The 21,317-nt window shown below is 36.1% G+C and overlaps 4 protein-coding genes and 1 long non-coding RNA gene across 9 annotated transcripts; 1 reads left to right on the top strand and 4 right to left on the bottom strand.

The window, feature by feature from the left end:
- Nucleotides 1–1,077: 1,077 nt before the first annotated feature.
- Nucleotides 1,078–2,640, bottom strand: LOC138347380 (putative F-box/LRR-repeat protein 22). The gene is made up of 2 exons (XM_069295660.1): nt 2,038–2,640; nt 1,078–1,818 (listed from the first exon to the last, which is right to left on the bottom strand). Exons 1-2 carry the CDS (start codon nt 2,460–2,462, stop codon nt 1,341–1,343), a joined length of 903 nt encoding a protein of 300 aa, XP_069151761.1. The 5' UTR covers nt 2,463–2,640; the 3' UTR covers nt 1,078–1,340.
- A 1,945-nt stretch (nt 2,641–4,585) lies between these two features.
- On the bottom strand, nt 4,586–9,113 carry LOC101257054 (vesicle-trafficking protein SEC22). Of its 3 annotated transcripts, none has more exon segments than NM_001366389.1 (6): nt 4,586–5,009; nt 5,303–5,379; nt 6,477–6,623; nt 6,729–6,889; nt 7,757–7,964; nt 8,952–9,087. In NM_001366389.1, coding segments are annotated over 5 exon segments (657 nt in total). In that variant the 5' UTR covers nt 7,945–7,964; nt 8,952–9,087; the 3' UTR covers nt 4,586–4,925.
- A 1,127-nt stretch (nt 9,114–10,240) lies between these two features.
- LOC101257349 (uncharacterized) lies at nt 10,241–13,152 on the bottom strand. Of its 2 annotated transcripts, XM_004235518.5 has the most exons (5): nt 12,838–13,152; nt 12,043–12,710; nt 11,527–11,727; nt 11,173–11,264; nt 10,241–11,066 (listed from the first exon to the last, which is right to left on the bottom strand). In XM_004235518.5, exons 2-5 carry the CDS (start codon nt 12,688–12,690, stop codon nt 10,451–10,453), a joined length of 1,557 nt encoding a protein of 518 aa, XP_004235566.2. In that variant the 5' UTR covers nt 12,691–12,710; nt 12,838–13,152; the 3' UTR covers nt 10,241–10,450. The 2 variants fall into 2 exon arrangements, with proteins under 2 accessions (XP_004235566.2, XP_069151760.1); XM_069295659.1 differs by having other exon boundaries at nt 12,043–12,913.
- Nucleotides 13,153–13,539: 387 nt separating this feature from the next.
- LOC101252273 (ABC transporter B family member 22) lies at nt 13,540–21,208 on the bottom strand. 2 transcript variants are annotated; one of them, XM_019213194.3, is made up of 11 exons: nt 20,332–21,208; nt 19,677–20,144; nt 18,874–19,309; nt 18,629–18,683; nt 18,361–18,536; nt 17,667–17,831; nt 17,030–17,325; nt 16,431–16,747; nt 16,097–16,320; nt 14,066–15,994; nt 13,540–13,970 (listed from the first exon to the last, which is right to left on the bottom strand). In XM_019213194.3, the coding sequence occupies exons 1-11, from the start codon at nt 20,499–20,501 to the stop codon at nt 13,623–13,625; spliced, it is 4,584 nt and encodes a 1,527-aa protein (XP_019068739.3). In that variant the 5' UTR covers nt 20,502–21,208; the 3' UTR covers nt 13,540–13,622. The 2 variants fall into 2 exon arrangements, with proteins under 2 accessions (XP_019068739.3, XP_025886018.2); XM_026030233.2 differs by having other exon boundaries at nt 18,874–19,306; nt 20,332–20,625.
- LOC138347379 (uncharacterized) lies at nt 15,861–16,915 on the top strand. The gene is made up of 3 exons (XR_011220260.1): nt 15,861–16,002; nt 16,110–16,310; nt 16,395–16,915. It is a non-coding gene; the product is annotated as an uncharacterized lncRNA (long non-coding RNA).
- Nucleotides 21,209–21,317: the final 109 nt, after the last annotated feature.

Raw genomic sequence — 21,317 nt, 5'->3', positions numbered from 1 at the left:
TTACCTTCTGGATGTGGCTCTATCATGTGATAAGCATCAGAAGTGAAGCTTCCACCCAAAAACTCAGCATATATTTTAGCCTTTCTCGTCTGTAGTTTATCAGAAAAAAACACAACACAGCTACAATCAAATTGACTACCTTCTGAGTTCTGAATGGACCAAAATAACTTCACAAAATCAGATGCATATTGGTTAAGTGGAAACATACCTTTGCATGTTCAAGTTCTTCTAAGAGTAAGACACCCGATCCTTCCCCAATCACTAGTTAACAGAAAAGTTAAGCTAGAGACCTTGACACTTACAGAGATTCCATATACAGAGAATTGCTTAAAAATCAAAAAAAATTGTGGCGTATGATCAACTTGTAGTGCTAGAGCCTAGAGCAAGCATGTCACTAATCCATATTGTAGCTGCTTCTTTCTCGAGATCATCAGTCAAAGAGGGATGTACATTTGTCCATGATGAACTTATAACAGAACTCTTGTAATGTCTCTTAACATAGGTGCAAATTTGTCATCCTTATGTAGTTACATGCAAGGTAAGTTCTGCTTTCTCAACTCCTCTTATAAACTGACTAACTACTGAAGCATCAATGAGTATTGTAAAGTAAAGATAAAAAGGATTAGAACTTAAAAAAAGACATTTCAAATATAAAACAGGGCAAGATCACATTGCAGTTACAACTTTTGCCTATTCAAGAAAGCCATGACACTAATCTGTATTTTCCAAGAGAACGAAAATAGGTCCTACCTCAACATTTATGATGCACATCACTTGTTCCTGTAATAATCAAAATAGTAAAAACATTCACAAGCACATTAATATAAATGTCAAAAGAAAGTTTACACTTTCATTAGTTGCTCATGAACAGAGTAGACATGCATGGTCTAATAGAAACTGGATCCTTGTAGGATTTAAATGAGAACATTGGAGAGAAATCCTAACAGTAGAGACTTCGAGTTTGATCCAAGAATACCATGAGGAGAAATCCCTAATATAATTCAGAATAAAGAAAGAGACAAAATCACCATTAACAATCAACACTCAAATCAAGATTTGGAGGAGAAACACAATAGATCGATGAAGGGATATATAAACTCAGCAAAGAAGTACAAACAATGAAGTAGCTCAATGTCTTCTTAAGTGTGAAATGATGTTTCCTCTGACAAGTTGAAGCAAGTGCATACTACATACAAGAAGATGGCTAAAAGGTGACAAATGATGCAAAAAGAGTATTCAATAGTGTTCAACTATATATAACAAGAGTGTCTATTTGTGCTTCGAAAGAATTCATCTATGGCATGTATAAATCGCTGGAAAAAACAACAACAACAACCCCTCTAAACCAGAAACATGAAATCAATCATCGAGTCAAAAGGATGTCGAAAGTCCGCCATTCTTCTACACCTATCTCCAATAGGTCCTGAAAGGTCAATACCAAGGCATCTACGCAAATCGAGGGACTTGAGGTTAGGACAACCCACCAAAACTGCCTCAAGTCCCCAGACAGTCAAAGCATTGCCGATCAGTTGAAGTCGGCATAGTAAAGGCAAGTGGGCTGCAATAGCCAAAGCATCCTCATTCTTCTCTTCCTCTGTCTGAAACTCCATAACATCGAAATGACTCAGGGAGAACGATGTCAATCTGGGACAGTGTACACCTAAAGCCTCAATGCAGACAGGCGTGAGAAAACAATCTTGGAGAATCAGCTCCTCCAAGTGGTACAATCTTGGAGCCACTTTGATCAGACAAGAATAGATAGGAATACCCCAACCTCCTGCCCAACCCCTAAGCCACAACTTTTTTAAGTCTTTGCACCTGTAGAATAAAGAGTAAAAATATATTAGTGCCAAAACAGTAGTTGGAGCAATGAAATGGAAGCTCATTGTAACTGCCTATTCTAGCTGGCTCTTTAGCTGTCAGCTCCTATTCACTTCTTTACTCGGGAAAGCTATATACATCATTCAATAAAGGCAACCACACAATGCAAATCTATATTATTTTGTCTTCCCAATTAATAAAGAGGAGTTCAAATACCTTTCCACTAAAAATCCAAGGTCATTTGACCCACAATATGCATAGTAAAACTCATTACATTCGCCTCGGCTGCGATCCACAGCAACATTAAAAAATCTCTTCATGATTTTGAAGGGAATGCATCTAGAATCTCTCAAATCGATCGTTTTCCAGCTAAATGGTTCCTTCAACAACCTTCTCCACAAAGAACACACCTTGTCTGCACTCCTCAGTTTATCCAGAGTACTAACCCTAACTAAAATTTCGCGCCAAATTTCATCCGGCAGTTGCTGCCACATCGTTACATTTTCCAGCTCCATTTCAGTAGGTTTATGTAGCTTCTTAGATTCATCAACTTCGCAAGTTATCAACAGGTTATTTGAGAGATATTCCACAATTTCATTCCAGATTTCCTTAAGATTGAGCTCTGCTCCATCAATTTTCATTTTACCAGCAAAATAACAAGGAAAAACGACAGCAAACAGTGGCGAAAATCGGTTGAGATGAGTAATGCAAACACCGACGACTACTGTACGAATGGCAGAGCGAACGTCGGGCGAGAATGGACTATTCTCGCCGGAGAAGATGCATTATGGTGTGTTAGTGAAGATTCAGTTGAGGAAGTTATTTTATATCCTTCCGTCCATTTTTTTCGTGACGTCAGAGCTAAATTTAAATAATATTTTAGATTATATTAATTTGCTATTTTTAAATAAAATTTTAAATATATAAAAATATTATTAACTATATCTTTTTACATATCAATATAATAAAAATATATATCATATAATATTAATAAAAAAAAATTATAGTTTAATTCTAAAAATTGAAATAATGACAATTAAAAGTAAACTTTTATATAGGAAATAGTGTGAAGTAAATTTTTGTCTTGAACATTTATAACATACTCTCTCCGTCTAATAATAATTATTTACTATACTATTTTGAAATGTCTAATAATACTTGTTTATTATATAAAATTAACAAATAATTTTATCTTTTGTTTCTAATATACCTTTATCATTGATTATACTCACTTTCCGATTTATATATTTCAAGAAATTATATTTATTATATTAAAACAGGTGATACAATATAAATACTCTTGTATTTATAGTTTCTTAAGAGTGTAAAGTCAATAGTGAACAAGTATTATTGGTTACAGGGAGTACCTACTTTGAGATTTTATTTTACTAAATCATTAGTTGTAACTTGTATTTATTTATAGCTTCTTAAGAGTGTAAAGTCAATAGTGAACAAGTATTATTGGTTATAGGGAGTATTTATTTTGAGATTTTTGTTTTGCTAAATCATTAGTTGTAACTTGTATTCTTTCTAGTTCAATATAAGTGAACCTTCCACGCTTTTTATGATTCAAAATGAATGAATTTTTAAAATAAAAAAAATATATTAATTTGATATCAAAACTACCCTTCTTTTTAATAGGATTTAACTGTTTTGATATCCCAAATAATGATCATAAAATAAATATTATTTTTTAAAAAATATAATATTCCATAATTCACCTGTACTCATCTGAACTTGAAGGAGTATTTTGTTATGCTAAAAAGATAAGAAGTCCGGTACTTCCATAGGATGGTAAGAGCAAACAAAAAAAGTGGATCATTAAATGTCCGAAATGAATGAAAGGCTTAATATATTTTCAAATATTCGTTTAGATCGAATTATTTTAAATATTTTAATGTAATAATACCTTTTAAATAATTTTGAAATATTCAGATAAAGATAAAAATTGTTTATAAGCACTAAATTTTTTAAGCAAATTTAATTCCAATAAGTTCTCATAAGTTTTATTTTCGAAATTGAATTATAAGTTTTGACTTATAAATCACAAATCAAAATTTAATTCTAATAGGTTCTAATAAGTTTTATTTCCGAAATGCCAACAAATTTAATTTATGATTGTTGTTGCTAGGGGTTTTACTATAAAAGAAAGGGAGCAAACTGTAATTAACTATCTAAAGGGAGAGAAATAAGAGTAACAGCCAAGAATGTGGTACATAACTTATTGCTGCTAAAACTAAACAGAAGAGGAAGTACAGAAGTAATATCCATAATTGGATTGGTAATCAGCAAAATATTGAAATTAATATTTTAAAACTACAATAATATAGAAACAACAAAGATAACACTATCTTCTATTGAAAATCAGCAAGTACTACATCATAGATATAGTTTTATGATAATAATCATGAAAATACACATTAAAATACAAACAACTACAAACATAGAGGACACTCATGACATAACAAAGCATTAGAGGACTGTTTTTCTAAATTTTCATTTTTCATCATGTAATTGTGGCACCATGAACCAATAACATAATTCGTTGTCAAATATTTAAGCGTATAGTAATTTTCCTGACTTCAACTAATTAACCACCATTTTCATAAGAATGGTGAAAATGTAATCCTTTTTTGACATGCTATGCCATAATTGGATTACTGTTTTTACTAAATTCACAGACCCAGATGAACACTTTAAAAGATTCAAGTATTGGAAGGCATACATCAACTTAAGAGTTAGTAAACAAAGCACCAAACTCCTGTGCATAACAGTCTGAAGGATTGTTTATATTTGCTGTATATTCTGGAAAGTCGTTAGTTTCATAGCTGAAACTACAATGAGCTACCTCTTGGAGTTTTGAAGCTAAACTAACAAGACAATATATAAAAGAGAGCCAAAATTAATGTAATTTCTCAAGGTTAAGGGACATAATTCATCGCGGTTCCTTTCCTCTTTTACACTATAAAACTGATATGGCACAACACATGCTGGATAACTGTAATGTGAGGTGGTTCTCTGGGTTGTGCAGAGTCTGATGGTGACAAATATGAATAAAACATTTGACAGTATTGTCGTCACTGAGCTGCATCTATATGGAAGCATCACCAGATCTTTGTTCTGAGCCAGAAGAAGAGAATGACAACTCCAAGCACAATAGCAACAGGAGCCCATTTTCGAATCAAAGCCTAAAGTCAAGTAATAAATCAGTAATTAAAGCAATATCAAATATCCAGATCACATGCTTAAAGATAAAACAAATGAGACAAAACCATCAGTAACATAAGCTGCTTGTCTTTGCTTGTGTCGGAGCCTAATAGGGTACCAACATGATGGCTGCATTTTAGCAGAACTAAAAGAAATCACACTGAGTATGTTCCTTCAGTTTCCTGTACAGCTTTAGTATTACTATTAATTTAAACTGTACAACTTCCAAACAAAATTATGAGGTGAATCATCTTGTGAAGTCAATGAAACTAACCTGACGATTTAAGTCTTTTGCTTTATCAGCATATATCCGGGATTCAGATGTCAAACGGCTGGACATTTGACTGACCTCTGCAAAATTGACATTCGACAATCTAGTCAATAACCACCTAAGATGATCATAAATGGAATAACAAATAGGGCAATGAACATGGGAAGGGTGAAAATAGGAGCGAACCAACTATATAAAAATTATACATCATCATAAGAGTGTCCAATCAATGTCAAAGCTGCAAATCCTACAGCTGACTAATGTCATGTGCCTTTTGGATTTAGGAAGTGGCAAATATTGTCGGAACTGACACAACTCCCAATGTTATTTGCATAGAGATGGATTTAGTGTCCACTACTTTTATACCAAGAGAATCATAATTTTTTCTCGACAATATAGAGAACCCACTTTCCTTTAACATGGACTTTAATGATTCCAAATAAAAATCTCATCTCACAAGTTCACAACCACATTACTCCATTTAAATTACCTTAATAATAAACCCAAAAATGTTATTTTCTGCCTTCAATATTAGCATATAAGATGCAGCCTACACAATTATACCTTGGAAGTTTCTGATAGAAGAAATCATTCTGGGAGTTAATGAGGAGACATAAAGGAATAAACACTTAACCGTGTTATATTACATTATCAAATTTTAAGGACGTCGAAGTGTGGTCTTTTAAACCATTTTACTTCTCAACAATCTTCCACAGCATCCACTCTCCTCTGTTTTTGTCTCCCGACCTACTACATCAAGACATATAAACTTGAAAATTACAGACATTTAGACTTGTGATACACTACCAATGGACACCTGAAGTTCTGATAGGAAACTCTTGGAGACAACCATAATTTAAAATTTAGCGAGGCTGCTATGGGAAAGTAAAGAAAACCTTACCATAGATTGTCCAAATCTCACACTTGCCGTACATGGACATACAAGTCTCTAATCAAACTAGAAAGATCCTTATAAACACCAGAAGTTCAGAACTAATGTAACTGTAATACCACAAGCTCAATTTTAATATCAATTAGTTGACATTGCCGATATAATAAACTGAAAAGTTAAGTTAATAGCACATTAGCACAATATCTTCGAGATAATCAAATCAAAGAAATCCAGAATGAACGAGGTATTGTTCACAAAAGAGGAATGTTAGAATGAGAAACTTACGGTCCAACTTTTCACCAACTCCAAGAACTTCTTGAACATTTCGAGTCATTATTTGATGAACTTCGTAAAGCTCATCATTCAACTTAGAAATGTTGCGTTGAGTTCTAGTATCCTGGTACAGTTTCTTCGTCTTCTGTATGAATGTATCTTTTACAACAGGGTAAATCACATATTGCAAGCATCAAAATATCAGTTTCACCAAAATATAATTGGACAGCAAAGAACATAAAAGAAAATACTCCAATAGATTACCAAATTTAATAAAAGCATATGGTCTAGCAGCAGTTTCAATTTGACTCCCATTGGCGCGCTCAAACTCATTCTTAAGGTCTTCCAGGTATTGAAAGGCAAGTTTCTTGGGATAAGAGCGATCACACATTGTCAGATAACAAACATGCCCTTCAATGATATAACTGAGAGCACGGGTTAAGAGAATACTATATACATGGAGTAAACTTTCTCAAGAGGGTGAAATAGAGACAGAAGAGCAATATTACTGGTGGTACAGAAAGCATACATGACAAAAAAAGTAGTTACGGCAACAGTAATTACTCCGGAAGTTCACATACTTTGGATGCGTTAATAATTGAAATGCCAAATCATCCTTGATATTTCACATTCAGTCAGCCATGATAATGATGAAATCGATGCTACTCAAAATCCAGTAAAAAACTAGAAGTACAATGTTTTAGTTGTGAAAGCTTATCAAGTGGAGATACTAAACAAACCAAGAGAATGTATGTCGCATAAGGGATCAAGAGTATTTAACAGCTTAGACACACCAAGGTGGAATCTCATTCATCTAAAGCACTAAACCAGCAACACTGATCATTTCTGAAATAAACAGAAAACTCCAACTTGTCTGTTATATTGAAGCCAAATGGGAAAGTTTTAAGGACTATGAATGCTGAGCATTCAATCAACAGGATATTTCCTTTTCTAACAAGTATTGACTTCATAGAGTTTTCAAATTAAAATACCCCCAATAAGCAGTACCAAGATATAATTGAAACATGGGCAATAGTACAAGTTAATTGAAACAGTTAGGGAAGGGGCAAATTGATTACTAAAAATGCAAAATATTCATTAAAAGTTTCAAATGAATCCCCCATCCCACCCCGGCAAAACCCTATTAGAAGAAATAACTTGTCAAGCTCAGAAAGGAAGTTGCACATTCTCTCATCTTCGAGAGAAAATCAAAACACAATATATTATTGGGTGTTGACCCATAAGTAAACCGGTGAAGTCACGTCGAAAAGATAACATGAACATAAGGATACTGGAAGACGTAAGGTCCAGTTTCAATAGACATCCTTGAAGCATCATTTTGGCGCATCGACAGGTTCTTGAATAAGGCCTTGACCTGCTGTTTGTAGAAATCTGCATTTTGAACATCACGACCATCATCCAGCCCCTCGGCTAAAGGAAGGCCATCAGTCACGCGAGCAATCAAAGTCAACTTCACCATATTTTCCCGCAAGCATACAGCTACATCGAAACACAAAAAGGTGAGAATTCAACTTTTTGTAGTCAAATTTCTATATTTTCTACTTTGTCCATGCCGTCTAACTTCTAACAGGATCATCTATATGAACAACATTCCCACAAATGACAACAACTAATGCATTATACTTCCAGTCAGTGCGACTGTTTGCTTTCAATCTAATAAACATAAAGCTGACGTGTTCTAAAATGATGAAGTAGACGCTGTGCAGTCAGGATGGTTTATTACACTTTAAGAGGAGTACTTAGCGGCTGAAGGGGGAGTTAGTTATTATTTAAAAAGCTTCAGGGATTAGTCCTTACGTTTTTAAGTAAAACTATTTTTATGTACAAATTTGCATAGTCACACTTTTGGCAAGGTAGTAGAGTATATATATTGATCTGCAGCTCATTTGGAAGCACAGAAGAAAATCCCAAGTTCTATCTTCTTCTTAGCTAACTTAGGCAAATTCCTTCCGCTTCTGCTTCGAGTTGCTTAAAAAAATCTCCCTCAATTACTTTCCTTTTTAGTTTATTCCAGAAAGAATGACTCTTTCCTTCTTTCTTTTCTTTTGCAACGCTTTAATTCTAGGTTCCAGCGTAGCATGTTTAAGACTTACAAGATCACCAGATAATTTGGTACATTCAAAAGTTCTTTTACTTACAAGACAATCAAATTGAAACCACAAAATATACACATTTTCAAAAAAAATCAACAGAAGCCGAATTCCTTAAAGAAAGTAGATAATCTCCAAGGAGCATTCATGTTATTTTACAAGAGTTTAATCCCTGAATACTTTAAGGAAGTAGAGGCACATCGACAGAACTGATTTGCAGAATAATTCTCTAACCCTAACAACTCAAACCTACGACATTCAATTCCAATGAAAAACGACTAAAATCAAATCTAATAAACACAAAATCACGCAAACAAACACAATGAATATAAACAGATTGCTCACGAAGTTATTATCAGCATAGATAAAACATTACCGATCGATCATACGCTTGCGTGACTGCTCGGAATCCAGTCGCCGATCGCTGACCGCCTTTGATAAACTTGTTAAGAGTTTGAATCGGAGCTGGGAATAAATGGGATAGGAACAAAGAGGGGTTTTGCTGAGTTTGCTGAGTTTGAAGAGGTACGGTTTTGATAAAAATATAAAAAGTGTTTTTACACACTTGCATAAGCTGTGCTGATTTGTAATTTTCTTAGTGGGTGTCGACGTGTAGTGGGCCCCAAGGCTGAGTTAAAGGAATTTTACCACATTGATTAACCAAAAATAATTATATATCCATATTTATTTTATTTTTAATATATATAAATTTTGAATTTCCTGAACATATATATATATATATATTTTCTAGCATTTGAGTTACTAAGTTCCAAGTTCGAATTCGTGATACTAATATTAATGATAATATGGATAGCATAAAATTTAAAATTCATTTTGATGTCACTTAATCAATATATCAAAACATAATAAATCAAATTTAAAGAGTAATTAGAAGAACAATGTGATGTAAATTCCTTTAAAATACCAAAAAGTCATTTCGATTCAATTCATTCTTGGGTTAAGATGAACCCCCTTCTGCCCCATGTCATGATCAGACTCCCCAACATTGTGTCTAATAATTTGATCATATATAACAAGTTAACTAACATCACAATTTTTGTAGGCAAAGTTTCATTCTTTCAACTTAATAAGCAAATTAGCAGAAAATCTTGGGAATTGGTGGCTGTTTTTCATATACTTCAGTTCAAGTTTTGAAATAGTATTTGATAGGAAAATGGGGTGGGTGGCTTGTATTTGTAATATTTGGTCTTCTCTTAAACCTTTTTGGCTGCCAAACTTCAACAGTCACCAAAGCAAAAAACAACCTTCTGCTTGGCCTTATCTGCATTAGAAAAGCACAACAAATAAACTAATTTGCAAAAGTAAAAAACACAAGATCAACTACCAATCTAACCCGAAAAGTACTGCCAACAATTCTTAGTATGATGCATTTTGTTGAACAGCTTAGCGTTATATATATACAAGCATACGTACCCTTGTTTGATCATCCATATTCCTTGTGCAGTGACTTATTTAACTGAAGAGCGTTGCAGGTACTAGGTGGACTAGTTGAGGTGCCTGCAAGAATTAATGATTTGCAGGTGACAGGTTATTTAAGCCGGAGAAGCAGGGCACATGCTAGATTACTCGGATTTCTATCCTTGAGAATTTTGCATGTGCCCTCGCCCTCCAGCTTAAACCCCCGCCAATAATTACATTCAAATATTAACAGCAATGCAAGTAAGTCATCATTAACTTACTGTAACAACCAGTTTTTTTAAAAAAAATACATGAAATAATTAGATACAGAACCATAAATATCAGCTTATTGGCCACTTTTAAGGTGGCTTTAAATAGCTTCTTGCATAATGTTTACATAAATAGAATATGACGAACGCATCTTAGGATCTCTGGTCCATTTCCATGAATTATTGTCTATGAGGCCGGTTTTCCAAGAGCTGAAGCGGCTGAATCCATGTAAAGCAGTAAACAAGTGTAGAGTTTTTGCTTCAATCTATCAACTCTATCAGCCACATTGTTTTTGTCTGAGCATAAGGTACTCCTTACTTTGTCCAACCATTCATTTGCATGCTTAAGTTGTGATAGTGTGAAGGCTATTTGATTTTTTGACTCCGTTTGGCGTGGTACACTTACTTTCGTTTTTTGTTCCTGCTTGTTCTGCCAGAGTCCAACTTCAAGTGCTCCCTCCAAGAATTTGAGAAACCAATACTGTATTTCATTTAACAGAAGCTCTCTTAGTTCCACGATGTCTTTGGAACCGTCTCCTTTTGCCCACTCTAGCTTTTCAGACCCAGAAAGTTCCACAGAAGGCTTCAAAGACTTGCTTGTAGCTTTACCATTCATGAAACATGTCATCTTCCCTTCTTTCACCTTCTCATGAACAGATAATTTGGTAGCAAAATCATCTGGGGTTAGCTCTTTTGTTTTAACAGTACTGGGTAGTTCAATGAGATTGTTGAGCGCGAAAAACTTGGAGAGAGATATATGGGGACATTCTGGTGATGCTGAGGTGCACAGTTCAGCAAACATTCTGGAAAAGAGAGAAAATGAAATGAAAGAAAGAAAGAATGGAAGATGAAGAACTAGATGGATATCCAATTGTGGCCTTACATAAAACTCTGACTCCTAGACTGTACCTGAGGCAATGAAGAAGTTTTGCTGCTTCCTTCGCTTCTTCTTGAGCTTCTGCTGCTACTAAAGAAGCTAACAATCCCCTCCTAAGTATTCCCTTGTTATATGAACAAGAATGAGATTATAAATATACTTGATTCATTTTTCCTCTCTAATTGGTGCTCCATGTCTTTTCAACTATTAGTTTTCACCCACCCTCAAAAGTCTTTCTATCCAATAGAAGAATGACAGCTTCTCTAACAGCACTCAATGTTAGACCATTAGATCATAGTGCTATTAAATTGGTGACTAATGCGGTGTTGATATTAATTAAACAGAAGCATATACTATTCAAATGATATCTAAAGAATCAAATATACCTTCCCAGGCTTTGCAAGGTTGGTTGGTAGTGAGGACCAAGGCATGTATGCTTCTGAGGATTGACTGTTTTCTCTGATGCTTTCTTGTTTGCTTGTTGTGAGTTTCAATGTTGAAAATCTTGGAGTTTTCATATGCTTATTTATTCCTGAGTTTATCACAAATGCATCAGACTGGCTGCGGAAAGGAGTTGAAGACCGTGTCTGAAATCAACCGAGCAGAAACTTTTCTTAGCAAGCTCAGAAGAGAATTTAGATTCAATTGAACTTTCCCTGAATATTCTCATGTCCAAGTCCCTACTGCTTTCCTTTTTAACCAGTGAGTGCCTTTTTAATGTACTGGTGTTCAGAACAACATTTTGGAAAGTAGGACTTACTATTAATTTACATAAATATCTTCATTGGACATTGGAGAACTTGACGAATACGGAGTTGTAGCCAAAGAATAATTGGAATAAAACTTGGATATGAACAAATTAGCGAGTTTCACAAATGAATAATCTACGATACTGATCATACCTGACCTTTAAGCTCACATTGTTTCTCTTTCAGAGGTACGGCCTTTTTAGCAGCTCCACGGTTCTCATTCTCAATGCCTTTCACACCAGTACCTTGATCAAGCCCTCCAATCTTTGTGTTAGAGGTTAATACTCCTCGCATGTACCTGGAAGCAACAACCGTCTTTTGCTCTTTGATAACAAATTTGTTCTTACTGTCCTCTTTGTTCAATTCAGGCGATTCATTCAACTTCGAACCATTTACATCTTCCTGAGCATTTCGAACAGTGACTTCAGATGGTTCCAACATTTGCATTAAATCCTTCGGGTTACCTACAAATGGATGTCGCCCTGGAAGTCGCCTCACCCCTACTAAAACTGGAACTGGAGTTCCAGGCTCCATTCTTTCAACATAAAAGAACTGGCCAAGTTGCAATTTGTTGTTCAATATGAACTCATTCTCCTCTTTGGATAACGTGACATATGTCGAATGGGAAGAATCCGAAACTTTAATAAAGAAACCATGGTTCGGCCATAGTTCTGATCCATTCAAAGCAGGAATAATGCTGATGACTTGTAAAAGGACTGATCTATGGTCTCCACGAACCTTTTTATTGGAATGCATATTCTGGAGAAGCTTAATCAGTACTCCTGGTACAAGGGCTGCCATTTTGTTTGCTCCCAGTTACGCTAAAAACATAACATAATGCAAGTTAACTAAATTAAAACAATCCGAAAACCATCAAGAAGATCCTATGGAAAATGATATAGGACCACCTGTTTGTGTTTTTGCCAGTGAGAAAGAGGAAAAGATTACCAGGAAATATATACAAAGACTGGAGAAGGAGAAGAACCCGGCATTCGGAATCCGGCGCCTGAATGATGTGGAAGTCAAGCCAAGAAGCAATTTTTTTTGAATATATATCCATTGCAGGTACGTAGGTGTTCAGGTTTACTTGGCTTCTAAGCTAAGACGCCATCTTTCTGGTCCTGTTGACAATTCTATGGGGCCATTCCATTATCTGGTCCGACTTCAAATGACCCTTATGTCCCAATCCTGAATATGATGTGTTTGGACTTTCAAGGGTAATCTGGTCAGTTTGCTCTTGGATGTTGTGTTGGTAGCAGGGCCATTTCCGGGAAGAGGAGGTGTAGCCATTTAGAGAGGTAAGAAAAGTTCGGATTTTGATTTTGCAGTTGTATGTAGGACTATCGAAAACGACACATGTAATTACTTTTATATCTAAGAAGATATTTTTTTTTTGGTAATCGTGGTGTCGGGATAAGCTTGTGTGCCCCTTGACTAGTTACCAGTCACTTCCCACCATAGAGTATTCTTTTCTTAATAATAGACGAATGATTTCTGTTTTGCATACTAGACGATAAGTATTGTGTGTTTGATTTAGTCACTCTCTTCAAGAATCAAAAACATCCTAAATGCCAAACATGATTCTTGTTCATAGTATATGTTTTGCTAAACTGCTTGTGTTAATATACATTTTCTTCCAAGATTGCTAAATATGCAATGGCTTTTTGCATTAATATACTGAAGAAATTCATAAGGACAATATTTTGATGAGTTTCCAATATTCATAATCAGGTTCAAGAAAATGCCAAGGCTTCTGTTTCTGCGCGAACTAAGTTAGAATATAGACCATCCAGATGGGAAGCCATGAGTTTGTCGTGACTTCCATATTCTGCTATCGTGCCTTCCTTCACAACAGCAATCACGCTGGCTTCTCTAATTGTGGAAAGCCGATGAGCTACCACAACTGTGGTAGCCCTCTTGGAAATCTTCCTAAGTGCATCTTGAACATGCTTCTCGGATTCCAAGTCCAATGCACTGCTAGCTTCATCCAGTAGGAGCAACTTTGATTTCTTAAGTATGGCTCTTGCAATTGCTATCCTCTGTTTCTGGCCACCTGATAACTGAACACCACTCTGACCAACCTGTGAATTAGTCATCAATAATGCCAACTCTAGAGATTAGTCAAGTCACGCCACCTCATTGAAATAAAAATATATGTCGTAATTGAGAAGTTTACCTCTGTTTCATACCCTTGAGGAAGCCCACTGATAAATTTATGAATGTGAGCTTCCTTTGCTGCTTCTTCGATTTCAGCCCATGTAGCATTAGGATTGCCAAATGCAATATTCTCTCTAATGGTGCCAGCAAATAGGGCCGGCTCTTGACTGACCAAGGCTGTCTGCCTTCTCAACCATTTCAAATTTAGCTCCCTCAGATCAACCCCTTCTATCAGTACTCTTCCTTGTGTTGGGTCGTAAAACCTCTGTATCATCCATATCACTGTTGACTTTCCAGATCCACTTGCTCCAACCAATGCTACCATTGTCCCACCTCTGATCTTAAGAGTAAAGTTTCTCAACACTATGACATCTGGCCTTGATGGATATGCAAATGTGACTGTCTTAAACTCTATATCAAATGGCTTTGATGTTTCAATCTTTTTTCCTTTCAGACGGTCAGTTCTTATTGAAGGCCTACGATTAATAATAGAAAGAACGGCGGGTATTGCAGTTGAAGCCATAGAAGTATCTGGGGCAAGGCCAGCAAGTTGTCCAACAGCGAATGAGCTTAGTACAAGTATTAAGAAAATCTTATATACATCGCCGAAATTAGTATAGCCTTGCTTTACCAAGTATGCACCAAACCATAGAGTCAGGGTATATGCTCCGTACATTGCACCTTGAGAAAGGCCTAGTGCTAGACCAAGCATTTGTGACCTTCTGACCGATGTTCGCTTGGGCTCAGATAAAGCTTTTTCGAATGATCTAACTATTTGCTCCTGAGTTGAGAATGTTGCCACAGTTCTTATATTTGACACAGCACCTGCAGCTATACTACTTGCTTTAGCATAAGAGCTGTTGTCTAGTTTCCCTCCTACATTTATAATCAAAGTGAGGTAGCTTGCTCCTAGAGTAAATGGTGTGACAGCTGTGGCCAAAAGAGCTAATCTCCATTCAAGTTTGAACGACACACTGAGTCCAACAGCTGCTGAGCTCAGGCCCATTAGCAGGACAGAGAACCTATCACCAAGAACAGACCTGAAACTGACACAATCAACAGAAAGCCTTGACACTAGAACTCCAGTGGAATTCTCGTCAAGATCAAACCAACCAGGTTCTTGTTTGAGTATAGATTTAAACAATAAACTTCTAACTCTCATGGTGAGCTTGGTACCAGCCCAACCACAGAAGCCTTGCTGACCTACCATCGCAAATATACATCCAAATCCAAGACCAACTAGTATCAAACAGAGGTATCCAACTTCCCTTTTCAATCTTGACATGTCTGTATAAAAGTATACTTTAAGTGCTTGCCCTAGAACTAAGGGATAGAGGGAGAGAATTGCACCTGCAAGCATACCCATAATTAGCCCTACTAATAGCACTATCAGCTCTTGTCGCTGCAGGTTCCATAATTCCGAGAGACGATAACTCTTCATTTTTGCTTGCTCTCCTTCTTCCTCTTCTATCTGGCTTCCTTCTTGCATAGATTTCAGGTACTTTGATCTTGAGATTTCATATACACCTTTTACTCTTGCCGCATCATAATTTGATTTTTCATAGGCAGAGAATTCCTTTTCCTTTGGAACATCTCCCTGATTTGACATAGGTTTTGGGACTGCTTCTGAAGCGAGCTTGATGAGGCCAAAATATGCCCCAGCCTTTTCCATTAGCTGATCATGATTACCTGTTTCAACAACTGAACCACGATCAAGAACGACTATAGTGTGAGCATTTCTTACTGTTGCTAACCTATGGGCAATCACTAATGTGGTTCTGTCCTTGGAGATCTTGTCAATGGCCCGTTGCACAATGGCTTCTGACTCGGCGTCTAAGGCACTTGTTGGCTCGTCCAAAAGAAGAATTTTTGGGTCTTTAATCATTGCTCGAGCAAGAGCAATCCGCTGCTTTTGTCCTCCAGAGAGTTGGGTTCCTCGGTCTCCAACCTGTACAGGTACACAAGTTTAGTATTACTAGTACCCTTTTAATATGCATATGGTTATCTCACTAGATTTGTTTCTTGGAATAATGTAATGCATATATTGCACCTGTGTATCATAGCCCTCTGGAAGTCTTGAGACAAAGCTGTGAGCATTTGCCGCAACACAAGCAGCCATAGCCTCTTTCTTGGTAGCATTTTCTTTTCCCATCATCACATTTTCAAGTATGCTTGTCCCAAATAGTACTGGTTCTTGACCAACCATACCTATCTGAGTCCTCAGCCACTTCACTTGCAATGTTCTTATATCATGGCCATCCAAGGTAATAAGACCTGCCAGATATATGTAATTTTTTTTATCATTTATTAATATCTTTCCTCCAATATCCACAATGTTCATTCCACAGGTATAGTTTTCATATAAGATAGATTCATATGCTTACCCTGAAGCGGATTATAAAATCTTTCTATCAGAGCAAATATTGTTGACTTTCCACCTCCGCTGATGCCCACTAATGCCAATGTCCTGGAAGCTGGAACAACTAAATTAAGAGACTGGAGAATCTGGACAGTTGGACGAGCCGGATACGCAAAGGTAACACATTTAAATTCAACCTTCCCTCTTATAGTTGACAACCTCCTTCCCTCTAGACTATAGGGATCTATCTCTGGCACCCTGTCTATAACTTCAAATACCCTGGTAGCTGCAACAGTTCCTTGTGCAAACTGAGCAAAATAAGATAGGGATAGAGCCAAGCCCCTGCAAAAATCGACATATGTTTACTTAAGCCAGAGTAGATATGTTGTCAATATAATGTGAAAATTTTAGTTGTGTATGTCAATTGGTAAATTATTATGATTTTCCTATAATAGAATAGTTTTCAATAAGCTGAATTATTGATGAGACTGTTAAATGTTTGGTTCCTTGAAAGTTTTGAGACTTTTATGGTACTTAAATTTCATTTATTAATTTAAGTTGATTAGTTAATTAAACCTTCTTCTGGTTGAGGGCATATACAGAGAAAAATGACAAATTATTTACCTGCCTCCAACATTAACACCAAAGAAACAAGCAATGGCTGCACCACCTGAAAGCTCTCCCTTTGCTACAAGGATTGAACCGTACCAGAAAGCCAATGCCCATGTCGCATAAGTAACTAAGTAAATAACACCAATTCCTGCTCCTTTAGCAAACCCAACCTTTGCCCCCAAACGGCCTGATTTCTGCAGCGATTCCACATATTTTGCATCTAAATAGTCCTCTGCTACAAAAGCAGTTACGGTCCTAATTGAACTCATTGCTTGCTCTGCAATGCTGCCAGCTTTTCTGTAAGATTCCTTTACAAAAGAACAACAAAACTCAGTATACAGTTTAAACTGAACTAAGCAGAGAAATATTAACTTGTACTTCTTTGTGAAACTATTTGACTAAGAACGACATTTCGATGCATTTATTACAGGAATAATAGTGGAAGAAAGCGTATTAAAATAACAAGGAAATGTTTAGGTTGAGGAGAAAATGTCACATTAGTTATAGCTGATTCTAGAAACTTGTAAAGTTTTTATGAAATAAATTTCAATGGAATGCTGTGAAATAATTTAGGACGGTCGAAATGGAAAGATTGTCATATAAATTGGGACAGAAGGACTTATTTTGAGTTGCTCTGCATGCCTCTCACCTCTTCTTTCAATGTGAGGCCAACGTAGATGGCTTTATAGGCAAGGCCACAGAACATGGACAGTGGTGTTACTGCAAAAACTGCCAGGGAAACTTTCCATGATCTTCTAAAACCAACAGCATAGCCATTGATGAAAGTGAAGATGTGGTGAACAAAATGTGCCATCTGCACGAGGAACAAAATTACACAGGATCACAGAGACAGTTATATGCATAAGGCCGACATCGCTAGTTTGAGAAGAAGACATTAAATTGAATATGATACCAGACCAAATAACTTCTTTCTGAAAGAACATTCTAAACCACAGTAAACAATGATAGTTGATCATTATTATAAAACATAATGTGACAATATTTGTTATCTTGCATATCTTATTAAAATGAATCAGTTTCCGCATGTGTGATGGCCCAAGGCTATTCGGATGCACAGACAAGACTGTGACTTGACTTGTTTTGGGTGCTACGAGTTATCTTTCAACTTAGGAATGACTCCCGATTTTCTTGTCTGAGCACCCTACTAATTTATTTGTTGTAATGTCGATATAAATCCTTTATCTGCTCCTCTCCAATTTTCAAATGATTTTGCTGGTATTTGGTGTAAGTTTTCTCTGGATTTAAAATTAGCCATTGTATAGTGGGAATGCTAACACAGTTTATTTGAAAACTTATCAGTTAGTAATGAGCAAAAAATGTACCTTTTCTCCCATTACTTCTTGGATTTGTGCCACATCACTCGAAATTCCATGCATAATTTCACCAGTATTCAGTTCTGTGTCAAAAAATCCTATATCCTGTCGCAAAACAGCTCTTAGATACTTAGTTCTTATTCTGTGAGCTGATCTTTCTCCCACCAATCTCCAGCAAGTTGTCTCTGCATAATAAGTTGATAAAGTGTCAACTGTGTTTGCTCTCTTTCTAACTCAAAAATCCATACTAAGATGAGAATAAAAATGTCTACATTACCTAAGTACGCTCCAACCATGACTACCACTGATAGTCCAGTCATAAGAACACACACCTGAAGGTTGTATCAACTGTTATAAGATCTCATTGAAATTCAGAAATTTCAATTTATAGGCAATAACGTCTACTAAGGATAGTAGTATTCATGAATATTTCTCTTTTTTTCTGCTTGCAAGGATGGAAGGGTAAGGAGTTTTTAACTGACGGCTCTGGGAGCACAAAAAAATTATTAAGTATATATTTACCATTCCCACATCCTTCACCATCTGATCTTTGTCTTTCTCCAGGGCAATTTTGTTTACAAAATTACCAAAAAGATAAGAATACCAAGGAAGTGATCCTCCATTTATTAGAGCCCCGATACAACCCAACAGCAGTAGTACTATATCCAACTTGGTTGAGTATTTGAATAAGCTTAGCAAACCAACTGGCTTAGGAGCTGCTGTGTCATCTTCTTCATCGTGTACTGCATGATTCTTGTCAGTATCATCGTACAAATCATTTCCATACAGATGAAGATTTGATTGCCTAGAATGTTGAACATGGTGGCTCTGTTCCTCATAAACATGATCAACACATTTCACGTCAAAATCTGATGTATCAGTGTTGAAGCTATGTCCCATATGGTTAACGTGTCCATGATGATCTCTTACAATGCCATGATTATAAGCATTTGACCTGCTACATAATTTGACATGATTAGTATACTCTCTGTGCATGCAAATTGATACTGCAGAACCATTTTGAACTGTGGTGTTTGCTAAAGAAATAATACAAAGAAGCAATTCAAAGTTTTTATATGAGATGTTCACAGAATTCAGCATATATCATAGCATCTAGATGTCTTTTGTTTGAGCCTAATTGTCATTCATTATCAAAAGAATTTCCATGTGCTTCGTCAAGTTCAAAAAGAACTAGGCTCGCACATGAGGAGTATATTGAAGGTATAATATAATTAAGTAATTAAAATTTTGCTCTCTCTTAACAGTTTTAGCTTTAGATGATATGGTCACACAATTTAACAGTTCTCGTTGATGACTTATCTCACCCGTCAACCTGGAACTGCCTTTCAAAATCTTCTATTCTGTCATAATCTATAGACTGGAGCTCATCTTTCACAGCCAAAGGACCACTTTTCCCAGCACTAGTCCCTTCTGTGATAGTTGTCAATCTTGGAGATTTGCGGGGCTTGCCCTTATATTCATGAGAGACATGATTCCTTGAGGTATAAGAATTTTCATTAGCCCTGGAATCAAAACTTTGTAGCTCAAGCCTTCCAGATGGCTGGAAGCCAGAATAAGAATGATCATAAGATGGATTGATGAAGTTTTGAAAAACACCATTAGTCCGTGATAAGTAATAATCATTAGCTGATCTCCGGAAAATCCTACTGCCAACTGGTGCTGAAGTGAAAGAAGTATCAGCAGCTGTCCATGGACTTAGTGCTGCACTAAGATTGCGATTATCACGCCAGCCTGTTGGATCAAATTGCCAAGAAAGCTCCCCTTGCCATGACCTGTCACATGGCGGATTCAGAAATTTTAAGGAAGTAATTCAAAAAAGAGATACAAAAACACCTCACATTATATTCCGTCATATAGCATTTCTCCATTCAACCAATTATATGCATCCAAAAAAACTTTGTTTTTTAGCCTATTCAATTGAACTTCTTTCAAATACACCTAGCTACATATGCGACTTACCTATCATTATCAGAGGCAAAAGGACTAGCAGGGGTGGGATTGCGCGCACGGCTGAAGTTGTGGTAGCTAGTCATTGACATTGAAAATGATGTGGAGGGTTGTTTTGACATCACCGGTGAAGTATGTCGTCTCTGCCTAGTCGGGGAAGACGAGAACTCGGAATGAGCCATTTGGGATATTGCTGTTGAGTGTTGATGATGAATTTTTTTCAGTTGTGGTTCTGTTCAAGTTATAATATGGTAGATATAGACAAATATGAACATAAAAAGGTATAATTTACAGCTCTTTTAGCAGTTGTTCCTAAGATAAATATGCTTATTAAATTGCCTTCTGGTTTCTCCAAGACTAATAGTAACTGGTTTAATGCCTTAGTGTTTGTCAACTTTTTGTAAAGTTAAGTGACCCAAGACAATATCATGATTGACCAATCATCATTTTTATATAATAAAGATGATGACTATTGACTGCTCTCATAATCTCTATATGGAGAAGAAAAAAGAAAAGATGTTATATAGCTAGCAAACTTAGTGACATTTGGTAGGCCGGCTTTTAGTATATGCTGACCAGCCGGCACAAGTATGAATTGTGCTCTTGACAATCGGCAGATGTTTATCAAACATAGTTGGTGAAGTTGCAGTGACGAAACCTGAAATTACACTAAAGATATTCAAGGTTTAAATATACGTTTGAAAGGTAGTTTTTGACTTTGTATACATGCTAAACTAACCACCCTTGTTCATATGCATCGTGGGCCTCAAAGGCAAAGATAACATTTGAAGTTTGGGAGTTCTGAATTTTAAGACGGGACATAACTTCAAAGGTCCCCTCGAGAAGTCAATCAAACAATGTAACTAAATTGTACTGTACATAGAGATTATCAGATCACAAGAAAAATGTTAAATTATTTAAAAACACCCTTCAATAACTCCAAAGCGATGATTTAGAAGTAGCTCTTCTTAATTTATACAACATGGATTCAAGAAAGT

Source organism: Solanum lycopersicum, chromosome 3 (genome assembly GCF_036512215.1).
Source record: "Solanum lycopersicum chromosome 3, SLM_r2.1".
In the NCBI taxonomy this organism is placed as follows: Eukaryota; Viridiplantae; Streptophyta; class Magnoliopsida; order Solanales; family Solanaceae; genus Solanum; species Solanum lycopersicum.
The sequence above is the reverse complement of the archived record's forward strand: the minus strand, read 5'-3'. Positions and strand labels throughout refer to the sequence as shown.